Genomic DNA, 13280 nt, shown 5'->3' on the forward strand with positions numbered 1-13280 from the left:
TGGTGCCACCAAGTGCTCCCCTTCCTGACCCTTTAACAGATCTGGGCATCTGCAAGCAGCAGAAGAGCAGTCATGTACCTCCCTTTGGCCATGCTGGGAGGTGATAGAGATGGAAATAAAGGTGTCACAACCACTGTGACAGCCAGAGACAGGCACCAGTCCCAGAGCCCCCAGGCTGCACAAGCCTGCACAGAAAATCCCAGCCTCCTTTCAATCCAGCTTCAGCATGATGCCTCAAATCTCAGCTCCCATATGACACAGACACTGAAACACAAGCATGTTATTCTCAGTCATGTCTTAAAATGAGGCATTTGCCTCATTGCCCAAAATCTCCTGTTTTAGCAGGGCTGTGCTCCCCTTTCCCTGCAATCCCAGGTCAGCCCAGGCTCGGGGCTGTTCAGTGGCCTGGAGGGAGTTTGGGGGCCTGGCTGGGCTGGTGCCCTCATTGATCTCCTGGTCCTGAGGTCATGCCTCACCCCACAGCCCTGCTGGTGCTCACACACCCTCCTTGTGCTGCTTGTCCCTCAGCCCTGGTCACCTCTGGACCCTGAGCACCCCATTAACGTGTCCACAGCCCCATTCCCACCCTGCAGCCCCTTTGCACAGCTCACAGCACTTCCCACCCCCAGTGCAACCCATCACACCACCACACACCCCTGAACTTGTCTCCTATCACCCACACTGCACCTCACATCACTTCCTCACTTGGCCCTTCTTCCCCCAATTAACACACTTCACACCCCCATTGTACCCCTGAGTCTTTCAGAGGGGGGAACTGAAATTTTTTACCCATGAAGGCTTTGCAAAGCCAACACGACCCTGTTCTTAGGGCTTCCAGCAAATGGCACACAGACCAAAGGACACCCTGCATCCTTCTTGGTAATACCCAGATTTTGCTGCCACCAGAAAAAGTTGTATTTAGGAGCCTCCTGCCCTTCCAAGTGGAGTAATTCCACTTGTAGTGCTGGGAAAACTGGAACCACAGTTGTACAGACTGGCTGCATCCCAAACTGGAAATCTGCATGATGCTGCCATAGAAAAATCAGCAGGTGTGAGAGTCACAGAATCACTTAGAATCACACCTCTAGCTTTAGAATTCCAGAATCCCAGAATGGTTTGTTTTGGAAGGGACCTCAAAGATCATCCAGCTCCTCCCACTAGGCCAGGTTGATCACATCCCCACTCAGTCTGATTTCAATACTGTTGGACACACACTCGACTCTCTTTTGCACTTCCTCACATCTTAAAAAAGGGGGAAAAAAAAAAAAGCAGGAAACACACAGATCCCAGTTTGCTACAAGTGCTGCTCTGCTGCCTGGTGCAGACATCCTTCTGTGGGAGTGGAAGTGATACTGTGCAGACTTGTGTAGGTGAGACAGCCTGGCAAGCTCAGAGCAAAGGCTTTTTTATAAAACTTATCCAGGGGAATGCTACAGCTTGCTGGAGTAGCATGGAAACAGGCAGCCTAGTGCCAGAATTAGAAAAAAGCTGTTTGCCGAACTCAGTCTTATCAAAGAGTTTTAGACAGAACTATTGAAAGCTTCTGGAAAAAAAAAAAAAACAACAAAGATTTCAACAAACCGAAACCAAACCCAGAAAACACAGTCTGGAGGAAGGGGTGGGGGTGAATGGGACACCCCTGAAGGTGACAGGGGTGGAGGTGTCCCTGTTGTGAGGCACGAAAGAGGGAAGGGCACACAGAACATGAAGAACTTCATCCCATCCCTGGCAGGAGCTGGAACACAGTTTGGGTAGGGCATGTGAGCCCTCTCAGCACATCCATATGGCTGTGGATGTGTAGAGGGGCTGAGCTGGAAGATGAGGGTGCCCAGACATCCCAGGGCACAGCTGAGCTCCACCAGCCTTTGGATCACTTTCTCCTGCTTGGAGAAGTGTCAGCAGCAGCAGCAACTTGTTTTCAGAAGGGGAAGATGCCCTCACACAAACAGTGACATGAGTGGCACCTGGAGCTCCTGCCAAGGGCAAAACAAGTTTCTGGCAGGGCCCTACTGCTCTGTGGTATGAGGACAATCTTCTCCATGCAAGGCAATCTTGCCAAGCCTCTGAATGTGCAGGTGGGGAATTTGAGCTCCCCACCCCTCACTGTGTTACACTATCCCCAGGGAAAGGACTGGTGCAAAATTCAAGGTCTTTCTTGTGCTCTGTGTCCCAACCCCCCAACAACAGCTTCCCAGGCACCTGCACGCTGAAAATCCAGAGCAGCAACCTGTGTTCACCTCCCAAAGGCAGCCAAGTTTTGTGGAAGAATTCAAAACAAAAATCCCCAAACAAAAAAAACCACATTCCCAAACTGGCGAATGTCTTTTTCCATCACAGCCCAGCTGCTCTTCACCACTTCTCAGAGGGCCACAGAGACCTGCTAAGCACAAATAAAATTTAATTAATCCCCATCACTACCCTGAACTCCAGCTTACTATCATTCTCACCCTTCATTTCTGTCAGCACAGAAGCACAGAAAACTCAGAGGAAAAGTGGCACAGAAAATACTCAGCCAAGGACAAACCCAATATTGTTGTGCTGGTGAGACACAGTAGTGCTCTGCAGGCACCTTCATCCTTTTGTTCCTCAGCAGAGAAATAAATAAATGGGTTTGGGTGCTGGGGTTCTGCTTTGTTTTGCTTCCAAGCAAATGCAATTAGCCATTGGATTTCAGAGGCAGGAGTGATGCTGGAGATCCTGGGGTGACTCTGTCCTGCCTCCTGCCCTCTCCAGTGACCTCACTGGGCTGAATTAGCTGCACACACAGAGCCCAGCAGCCCCAGGGTCCAAGCCTAGCAGCCAGGTCTGTGACAGTGAGCTGGAGGTCTTGGTACAAGATGTGAATCCAAGGATCCCACCCCAAGGCTGGATAAGCCTCTAGGAGAAGAAGTCTTTCCTAATGAAAAAAGAAAGAGAGCAGGTTGAGATGGCATACTGGGAGAAATTCTTCCCTGTGAGAGTGCTGAGGCCCTGGCACAGGGTGCCCAGAGAAGCTGTGGCTGCTCCATCCCTGGAAGAGTCCAAGGCCAGGCTGGATGGGGCTTGAGCAGCCTGGGATAGTGGAAGGTGTCCCTGGCCATGGCAGGGGGTGGAAGGAGATGAGCTTTAAGGTTGCTTCCAGCCCAAACCTTTCTGTGATTCTGTGTTCCTAGATAGTCACAGCTTATACATCTTGGAAAACAAACTGTTTTTTTTTCTCTTTCTCTTTTTTTGGGGGAAATGCAGAGCTTTGGGATAACCAGGAGGTGACATGATCTCACCAGCCAATATTCCCTGTATTTTACAGAGCAGCTGATGCCCTTGCCAACCACAATGAAAATCTTGTGAGACACCAACTTTTTTTGATTCCCTTGTCTGGCATCACAGAAAGGACTTTTGTATAACTCCCACAGCACCACTTTGGAACTGTTTCTGCTCCTGCCCTTGGAAGGTTTGGCTTGGTGCACTCCAGGAAGAACCCCTCTGTGGGGAACACCTGGGGCATTGGTGCCAGCAGCTCTGAGTGGCACAGCCTGGTACCCAGACAGCAGGCAGAGGATGCTGCAAGCAGGTAAGGCTGTAGCTTGGGCATGCCATGTGTGTGCTGGGACTTGAACAGAAATTCCTCTTGAAATCCACACCAAGAAAACTGAAACATCTTCCAAGATGTTTGCTTGGAGCTGCAGTAACAGGGTATTATCATGGAACCACCAAATAGTTTGGATTGGAAGGGACCTTAAAGCCCATTTCCTTCCACCTATGGCAGGGACACTTTCCCCTAGACCAGGCTGCTCCAAGCCCCATCCAGTGGCTTCACCTGGGATGTTTTTCCCCAGATGGTTCCAGGGCTTTCCCTGCCCCTGTGCCAGGCTTTCCCCCAGCCCAGTACATGGGGTGCAGCTGGATGGGGTTTCCCTCTTCTGACACAGCTCTGCTCCCCCCTTGCCCCACCAGCTGTGGGACTTTCTTCATAAATGTCCATGGATACAAAGCTGTATTCACAAGCACATAATTACCAAGCTGGGTATTTTCTCCTCTTAATTAGCAATGCTGTGGTGCCTTAATTGCTCGATTAAAGTTGCCCACAAGGAAGGTTTAAGGTACATTAAATCTGCTGATTGGTTCATCAGCATGAATCCCACCAACTGGAAAAAATTAACTGGATTCCAGATTGCTAACCAGACTCTCCAGATCCCTTTCCACCAGCTGTGCCCCACAGGAGGCACGGGACAGCTCAGCACTCTGTCTATTCCCACCTCCCCTTCATTTTGGGGACTGGAGGGGACAGGGTCCCAGCAGTGCCAGTGTCCCTCTCTTCCCTTGTCCAGAGGAAAAATGCCATTTTCTCGTTGAAGCAGAGCTGGGTAAAGTCTAACCCAGGGCCAGATCCCCATTCAGCCACACACAGCAGACCTGTGTTTGGTGGCTGTTCTCACCCAGGCTACAAACACCCATCCTCTTATGCAAATGAACTGCTGGAGCAGGAATGAGGAATGGCTCAGTTTCTGCTCCCCCATCACCGTTTTCCATCTGAAGGGAGCAGCCAAACTGAAGGTGCCACGAACAGTGGAAGGAAAGCAGCCAGGGCAACTAGAACACCCAGAGGATAAGATGCCTGCTCCCAAACTTCAGACAGAAATGTCTGAACAGCTCCTGAAAGCCACAGATATTCAACAATGCTCTTTGGGAGTGGCATTTCTGCCAAAGACTCGTCCACCTACTTTGACAAGAGGGAAGAAGGCCTGCCCTGTTTTCCACTTGTTTATTAACAAAAACCCTTCCTGGGAGATTCTGTGCTCCTGGGGGTCCCCCATGGCTGGATGCTGGATGGGTTTGTGTCAGCTCCCACAGAGCAGCACCGTGATCCACAGCCACTGCTGCTGATGCCTCAAACCAACTTCCTCTGCATGTACAACCTGTGAGCAGCTGAACAGATTTTAGCCCAGCTTGAAGTTTTGCTTCCTGATAGCTGGTGAGAGATGCAGCCCAAGAAATAATTCAGACCTAAAGGGGGACCCTGACGCAAGGACCGTGGATTTACACGGTCCAAGGACCACCATCAAAACCCAAGGTCTTGATGGCTCAGGAGCCTGCAAAGGGGGACTGGCTGGGGCTGGTAGGAGGGTTGTGGTTGAAGAGCCACTGTCCCCACCTGCCTGAGCCTCCGTGTCCACCTCTCCATCCATCCACACACAGGACAGGGTACTCGTGTCCCAGCTCTCAGCCTTTGGGGAGGTGGATTATGTGCCCTTCCCTGCCCACAGAAGCACAATTCTCCCCTTTCCCACATCCCTCTAATTGAACTGACCTTATTGAAATGGGTCTCTATTTGTCCTGCACAGCAGCTGCATATCAATAAGGTGAATTATGCTGATTGTCTCCTTATCTGATAAATTGCCAGGGCAGATCCTTTTCCCTCCTGCTCTTGCTTATTTTGCTGTTTAGGCAGAGCAGTTGCTATTTGCTGTGTGTAAGAGATGTTAATGTGTCATGTGTGGATTGTTGCATTTCAAGGAGGAAAGAGCAATCTGAGGCTGTGGGTGAGGGGGTGAGGGAAGAAAAGTCCTTCAGAACCTTGAAAACATAGGGGAAAACAAGTGGGCTGTGCCAGGAGGAGTTTTATCTTTGGGGTGGCTGTGGTACAAGATGCTGGGGGAATAAATGCTGGGAATGTTAGGAGCAGGCAGAACCCAGGATGCCATCAACAGATGTAGGAATTCCAGCTCAAATCCCATTTCTGCCCAGTAAGGTACTGTAGCACATGTGCCCAGTCCCAGCTGGAGAACGGGGCTCTCTGGAGAGGAACATGGAAGAGGCATTAGGCACAGATGTGGGGACAAATGTCTGGTGTGGGGGGCTGTGACCCAGTAAATGCCAAGCCAGCTGGCATCCTCAGATGGTCCTGATCCCAGCGCCCCTGGGCTGAGATGTGGCCCCCTCAATCCCATGGAAACTGCCCCTCACACCCTTATGGCAAACAGCAGCACATCAAAGCAAGGCAAAATGTGTGGATCCTGCTGGGATGAATGCAGGAGGCAGAGGCCTCAGCCACCACCCTCCTGCCCCAAAAAATGGGCAGTGAAGGATCTAACATGATGGATGACAGCAAAGCCCCACCCCTGCAAGTGTCCAAGGCCAGGCTTGGAGCAACCTGGTCAAGTGGAATTTGTCCCTGCCCATGGCAGAGGGTGGAATGGGATAAGTTTTAAGATCTCTTTAAACCCGAACCAGTCTGGGATTCTACAACTTGGTAATGGGGATGAGAGGCAAAGAAGTTCCTGATGTTCCTACACATCATTCACCACATCCCACCCCACCCAGGTCTGTGGCACTGCCTTACTTCTCTGAAGGGCTGGGAACAGCTCTGGCTATGTTCTGGTTTCCTGAGCTGTCTTCCATCACTCTGGCAGGCCCTTAGAAAAATGAATGTTAAAGAGGAGGGGGAGAAACCTCCACTGTTCAAATATCTTTAGCTTTGACAAATAAGGAGTCCAGCTGTGAAAGGCAGAAGGAAATTAATTTGGAATCATATTTTAAACACTGCCATAGAAGCAAAGTATCTTCTCTAATTTCTCCCCCTCCACACCTTCTCTCCCCAAGCAAAAAAAATGAATTTCCCTGATATTTATAGAAAGATTATTAGGGCCACAAGGAGTGATTTATATCATCTCATCCCTGTGACCGAGAATGAAAAATTGCTGGGGTGACAGCCACTGGAATCCTGCTTTTGTCTGCCTGACAATTAAAGCGGCTAATTTCCAACTCCAACAGATCTGCTGGGCTTATGAATCATCCCCAAAAGGCACTTTTCAGCCTGAAAAATGAACTCTGCCCCAATCAGGCACAGGATCGGAGATTTGCATCTGCCTTCCTGTGTAAATAAGTGTCCTGCTGCCCCACCAAAGGAGATGCAGGAAAGGAGGTGCTGCCCCTGTTCACTCAATGTCAGGTCATCAAACTGTGCTGGAGCCAGAAAAATGGAACAGGGAAGGCAGGAGGGTGAGACAACACTGAGGTCAGAGAAAGTCCAGTGATGTTTCTGTCCTGTTTCTGATACCACAAGGCTTGGAGAGTTTTACCAGAGAGCATTGCTGAGTCTGAGTCCATCTGCGGGGCCTCCTGGGGACACGTGCTGGACCACACTTCCCCTGTGCCCACCAGAAACAGGCAGGAGGGCAGAGAAGGAGCTCTGCCACAGCTTTGCTGCCAGGAGAGAGCACCCATCCAAGGAATCACACAAAAATGAAGCAGGCAGAGAGCCCAGCACCAATGCCACAGCCCTGCTCAGCCTCCTGCCTTTGGGGTGGGGATGTCCTGGGGCAGAGTGTGCAGTACAGGACTGCTGGAGGGGAATACAAGGAAGGGCTGTTTTGTCTGTCTGAGCCAACTTGCAGGTCCTTGTAGTGGTGGGGCTGGCACAGCCAGCCAGGAGGCCAGTGCCCCCTCCAGCAGCAGCACATGCCTTGCACCCACTCTTTAACATGATGGAAGTCTTCTGAGTTGTTAGATCTATCCCAAGACAACTTTCAAATGGACTGTCACAGACAGGAGGAGTTTCAGACAAAAGCATTTATTCTGCCCATCCTTCCCACTCGGTAGCTGGAGACCTGCAGGAGCCAGCAGCCCCTGGATCCATTCCAGTCTGGTGCTGGACGTCCTAACCTTGAATCAAGTCTCCCTAAGACAAATGCTCCACTTGATGTCACCACGAAACTCAAACAAAAGCCCTGCACTCATATTTGTGCTGCTCCCCCTCTACACGTCCCACGAAGAAACAGAGAGCAAACAAATCTGTGTGGAGGGCTCTCCCGGGGAGCCCGTGCTCTGTACACACACATCCCTGTGCCTGCTGCTGGTCACCCCACTTCCTTATCACAGTTTGTTCAGTCAGCAGCTCGAAGCTGCCCAGTGGCACTGGGGGCCCTGGGGAAGGCTCCCCACACCCCCGGATGAGGGGCTCTGCAGCAGCCCTGGGAGGTGAGGGATGGACGCAATGACCTTGTTCCGTGAAAGCTCAGTGTTTTCCTTTTGGCTTTCCTCCCTTTTAAATCCCTTCCAGCAGTGGGTGTTTTGGAGAGGCCTTGCTGGAACACACCAAAAATCTCAGCACCAGTCAGAGCTGCTGGGGGCACTGAGCTGGGATCTCTGGGCCAGTGATCCATGGTACAGAAAGATGGAGCTAGAGCAGCCCCTGTCCTGGTGCCATCCATCCAGGATCCCAAAAGCCATGCCCTTTGCACCATGACCTGTCATCCCAAAGCCATGCCCTGTGCACCATGACCTGTCAGAGCCGCAGGAACTCCCAGGGAGTTTGTCAGTGGTACCAGCCACACATTTTGGAAACGTGAAGCCAACCATCAAAGGCATGGACAGCTCTAGGCCTCCACAGAGACTGGCTGTCCCAGTTTCTGTGAGCAGCCTTCTGCCTTCAGCCCTTCCCCAAAGAGGCAAGAGCCCCTTACAGCCACCCCTTGCAGGCACTGCAGGCAAGCAGGGACTCACCCATGCAGGAATCGCGCTGCTCTTCGTAGCCAGCACTGCACACACACTTCCCGATGGGCACCAACCACTCCCCCTCGGCACTGCAGTACATTTTGGGGGTGTCCCTCTCCTCCGAATGGCCCACACACTCTCCCCGCACTTCCACCAAGGAGGAGGAGTCGGCCCCGGTCACAGCCTCGGAGAAGGATGCCAAGTTCCTCACTGTAGCCGGGCACTTCTTGTAGTACACCCGCACCGAGACGATGGCGATGCAGGCCCCGATGTCCTGGAAGGCCAGGTAGAATCCCCTCTTGCTCAGCGGCCCCACACCCCGCACCTCCGTGTTCAGCTTCAGGCGCCGCACGCCCAGGTCCACGCTGGTGAAGCTCTCATCCGCCGCGATCGTGTCGATCTTCAGGAACTGGCTCTCCCGGGTGCTGGTGCCCAGATCCCGGTCAGACTCCATGTAGTAGAGGTTGAAGGTCTCCTTGCAGGTGCCCAACACACCTGGCATGCTGTTACAGTCCCTGAGAGTGAACTTGATCTCTGCATAGACCCGCCGCGCTCCGTCCCGCTGCACCCAGTTGGTGCGGAGCCAGTTGTTCTGGTTGGGGGTCATGACGTTACAGACCTGGTAGGTGTGGATGGGGCTGAAAAACTCATCCATTTCATTGATGGAATCCCACTGTGGGACAGAGAAAACAGGTCACCCCAGATATTCCCAATCCCACTGTGGGACAGAGAAAACAGGCCACCCCAGATATTCCCAATCCCACTGTGGGACAGAGAAAACAGGCCACTCCAGATGTTCGCAACCCCTGGGGGAGCAGGGAGCATGCAGGAGCGTGTGCCATCTCCCACCCCGCTGCTCCTGTGCCTGCATGGGAAGTCACTGCTGCCACAGGGCAAAGGGAAATGAGAAGCACTCATAGTGCTGCACTAATTTGGGCAGTGACACTCGGGTGCAGCACTATGGAGGTGCAGCCCTGCTTGCAGATTGGAACACTTGCTGAGGTCCTGGCAGAAGCTGATGGCAGTGTGTGTTTGGGAGGGCTCCAAACCCTCCAGGTCCTGTCTGTGAGTCCCTTTTCTTGGTGCCCAGCCTGTCATTTCCAGCAGCAGCAGGAGCCACCTGCCTTGTGCTCACCTGGATCTCCACTGGCTCATGCACTGTCCATGTACAAACTAAACTGGGCACTTTCCATCAGAGAAGGAGTTTCAGGGTGGATACCAGAGGGGTGAAGAGGAAGCATATACTGAGCACAGGACTGTCAGCAAGAAATGTGGACCCATGGGGGCTCAGAGGTCCCTTCTTCCCTGCAAGGTGATGCCAATGTGGCTCCTCAATGTGAGCCCACAGTGCTCAACCCAGCTGAGAGGCTGGATCAGGGCTGGCTCTGGGAACCAGGACATTCATGGCTTGACAGCTCAGGGGTGAAAATTCCATCTACCTGTGGCTGCAGGGCGAACCTTGGGATAAGATACTGGCAAAAGTAGGTTGCAGCAAGCAGGATTGCAATGGAGGATGGTCTGGGTGAGCTTAGAGGGACAAGGACATGGATGTCACACAAAGGAGAGATGTTAAATGGGTTTAAGTAATAAGAAGTGAGAAGTAGTGATATTTTGGGTATGAATTCCATAGGTGAGGGAAAGTAGAACTCAGCTGTTAGGGGCTACGTGACACTTCTGGGAGCTCATTCTTGCCTCGTGTCTCCCTCTCCACTCTCACCAAGTGCCTCACCAGAACTCACAGACTTTTGCTCCATTGGGAGCTCCCCATGACCTCTTCAGCTCCCATTTCTGTTCAAACCAATCACTCCAATCACACCCCCATGGATGGGTCTGGGACCCCTAAATTCTTAGGAGAGAAGGGGAGGAAGAAAAGGAGCAGAGGAGAAGTTCAAACCATCTGGTTTTTCCCCAAACTTAGAAACAGGCTTTGAAGTCCCACCCCCATGCTCAAGTCCAGCTGTAAGGGACAGCCTCAGATGCAGTGCTACAGAAACTGGGGAAGGCACTGGCACTCCTGCTCCTTTGCCTTCCAAATCATCACCAGCTTCCTCATCCCAGCCTCAGCATCCCCCTCCTGCACCTTCCTGGGGTCCTGGCTCTGCCTGGAAGCTGGCAGGGAGCAGCCCCCACCTTGGCACCTGTGTGTACCCAGCTGTCTGTGGGAGCTGAGGAAGCCAAGTAAATCCCCAGCCGTGCTGCACAGAGCAGGAAAACAAATCTTTTAGGCAGCATTATAAGTACATTAAAATAAACCTCTAGGATTGCTCTGACAGGGCAAAAATGGTGTTTTCTTATGCAAGTGGTAACTTGTGTTTTGTCAGACACAAAACCAACAGTAATCCTGAGAGAAGGATGCTCAGCTCCAAGGAGGTGAGCCTGCAGTGATGTGGGAGCTGACAAGGATGCAGATCCCTGGGACAGCCTTGCTCTGGCTGCCAGCAGTGCAGGGCACAGCTAGGAGAGGGCAGCACACATCCAGGGCATAAGAGACACAGGAACGGGGTATCAGTGATACCTGTAAGACAGCCCGCTCCCTTCTCCCCTCTCTGATGGGAATGTCTGTCCTCACTTGATCTCCCCGACTGCTGCTTCTGGGGAGGTGTTGAGGTGCCTTCTGCTCATGTGAGGATGATCAGAGCAGTCATTGCAGTCATGCACATCTTCAGTTTCCTCCAGTATGTCCAGTTTTCTCCTGCATTTGTGAGAAAACTCTGCTCCTCTGTCCTAAAGAGCTTAAAGCAACCTGGAAAAGCCAGCGGCTCCAGGTGCAAACAACAATGGAAGCTCATTTTAAGGGGAATATGCTGGCAAAGGGGGTCAAAGTCAAACCATTTCCAGAGAAGAAAAACGTTTTGTGATGCATTTTAAAAAATTGCCTTCTGAATTCCAGAAATGCCCAGTTTTGTCCTGGGATCACTGGGAACATGCCCTGCACACCAGTGCTCGGGTGGACAACATGGAAAGGGGCCAGGCTACAGGTGTGCTTGGCTGGAGGGATGAGGGCAGCACTCCTCAGCTTCCCAAGGCCAGGGACGAGCCTGTCAACGGTGCTGTAAAACCCAGGACACTGTCCTGCTGCTGGGGGGATGGAAGTGTGTGCAGCCCCACAGAGACACGCAGAGCAGAGCAGAGCAGAGCAGAGCAGAGCAGAGCAGCTCCTCGCTCCCACACCCACTGCGCTCTGACTGCTGCGGTGCTTCCGAGGGGTGGAAGTCACTGTCGAAATTAATTGAGCACAAATTAACACAACATCTGCTTCCTGTCTTCTCCCTGCTGAGCTTCCCGGGGGAAGTGAAGCAGAGCTGTACATGGGAGGAGAGGCACAAGGTGAGAGCAGAGCTGTGGGGCTGACAGGGATGTTCCCCAGAACGTACAGGGATGTTCCCCAGGATGCACAGGGATGATCCCCAGGATGCACAGGGATGTTCCCCAGGATGCACAGGGATGTTCCCCTGGATGCACAGGGATGATCCCCAGAAGGCACAGGGATGATCCCCAGGATGCACAGGGATGTTCCCCAGGATGCACAGGGATGTTCCCCAGGATGCACAGGGATGATCCCCAGAAGGCACAGGGATGTTCCCCAGGATGCACAGGGATGATCCCCAGGATGCACAGGGATGTTCCCCAGGATGCACAGGGATGTTCCCCAGGATGCACAGGGAAGTTCCCCAGAAGGCACAGGGATGTTCCCCAGGATGCACAGGGATGTTCCCCAGGATGCACAGGGATGATCCCCAGGATGCACAGGGATGTTCCCCAGGATGCACAGGGATGATCCCCAGGATGCACAGGGACGTTCCCCTGGATGCACAGGGATGATCCCCAGGATGCACAGGGATGTTCCCCTGGATGCACAGGGATGTTCCCCTGGATGCACAGGGATGATCCCCAGGATGCACAGGGATGTTCCCCTGGATGCACAGGGATGATCCCCAGGATGCACAGGGATGTTCCCCAGGATGCACAGGGATGTTCCCCTGGATGCACAGGGATGATCCCCTGGATGCACAGGGATGATCCCCAGGATGCACAGGGATGATCCCCAGGATGCACAGGGATGTTCCCCTGGATGCACAGGGATGTTCCCCTGGATGCACAGGGATGATCCCCAGGATGCACAGGGATGATCCCCAGGATGCACAGGGACGTTCCCCTGGATGCACAGGGATGATCCCCAGGATGCACAGGGATGTTCCCCAGGATGCACAGGGATGTTCCCCAGAAGGCACAGGGATGTTCCCCAGGATGCACAGGGATGTTCCCCAGGATGCACAGGGATGTTCCCCAGGATGCACAGGGATGATCCCCAGGATGCACAGGGACGTTCCCCTGGATGCACAGGGATGATCCCCAGGATGCACAGGGATGTTCCCCAGGATGCACAGGGATGTTCCCCAGGATGCACAGGGATGATCCCCAGAAGGCACAGGGAAGTTCCCCAGAAGGCACAGGGACGTTCCCCTGGATGCACAGGGATGATCCCCAGGATGCACAGGGATGTTCCCCAGGATGCACAGGGATGTTCCCCTGGATGCACAGGGATGATCCCCTGGATGCACAGGGATGATCCCCAGGATGCACAGGGATGATCCCCAGGATGCACAGGGATGTTCCCCTGGATGCACAGGGATGTTCCCCTGGATGCACAGGGATGATCCCCAGGATGCACAGGGATGTTCCCCTGGATGCACAGGGATGATCCCCAGGATGCACAGGGATGTTCCCCTGGATGCACAGGGATGATCCCCAGGATGCACAGCTCCCCTTGCCATTGCCTGTGCACTCAGGGCTCTCCACCAGGCTCT

At 53.0% G+C, this 13280-nt stretch overlaps 1 protein-coding gene across 1 annotated transcript in view; it reads right to left on the reverse strand.

Annotated features, from left to right (window-relative positions):
- The window catches only part of EPHA8 (EPH receptor A8), a 53810-nt gene that overhangs the window by 20100 nt on the left and 20430 nt on the right, over positions 1-13280 (reverse strand). Inside the window, exon 3 of the mRNA XM_062507726.1 lies at positions 8482-9145. Within this exon, the coding sequence (XP_062363710.1) occupies positions 8482-9145 (664 nt within the window). The remainder of the gene's footprint in view (positions 1-8481; positions 9146-13280) is intronic.

The sequence above is a fragment of the Cinclus cinclus genome, chromosome 23, assembly GCF_963662255.1.
Source record: "Cinclus cinclus chromosome 23, bCinCin1.1, whole genome shotgun sequence".
Classification (NCBI taxonomy): Eukaryota; Metazoa; Chordata; class Aves; order Passeriformes; family Cinclidae; genus Cinclus; species Cinclus cinclus.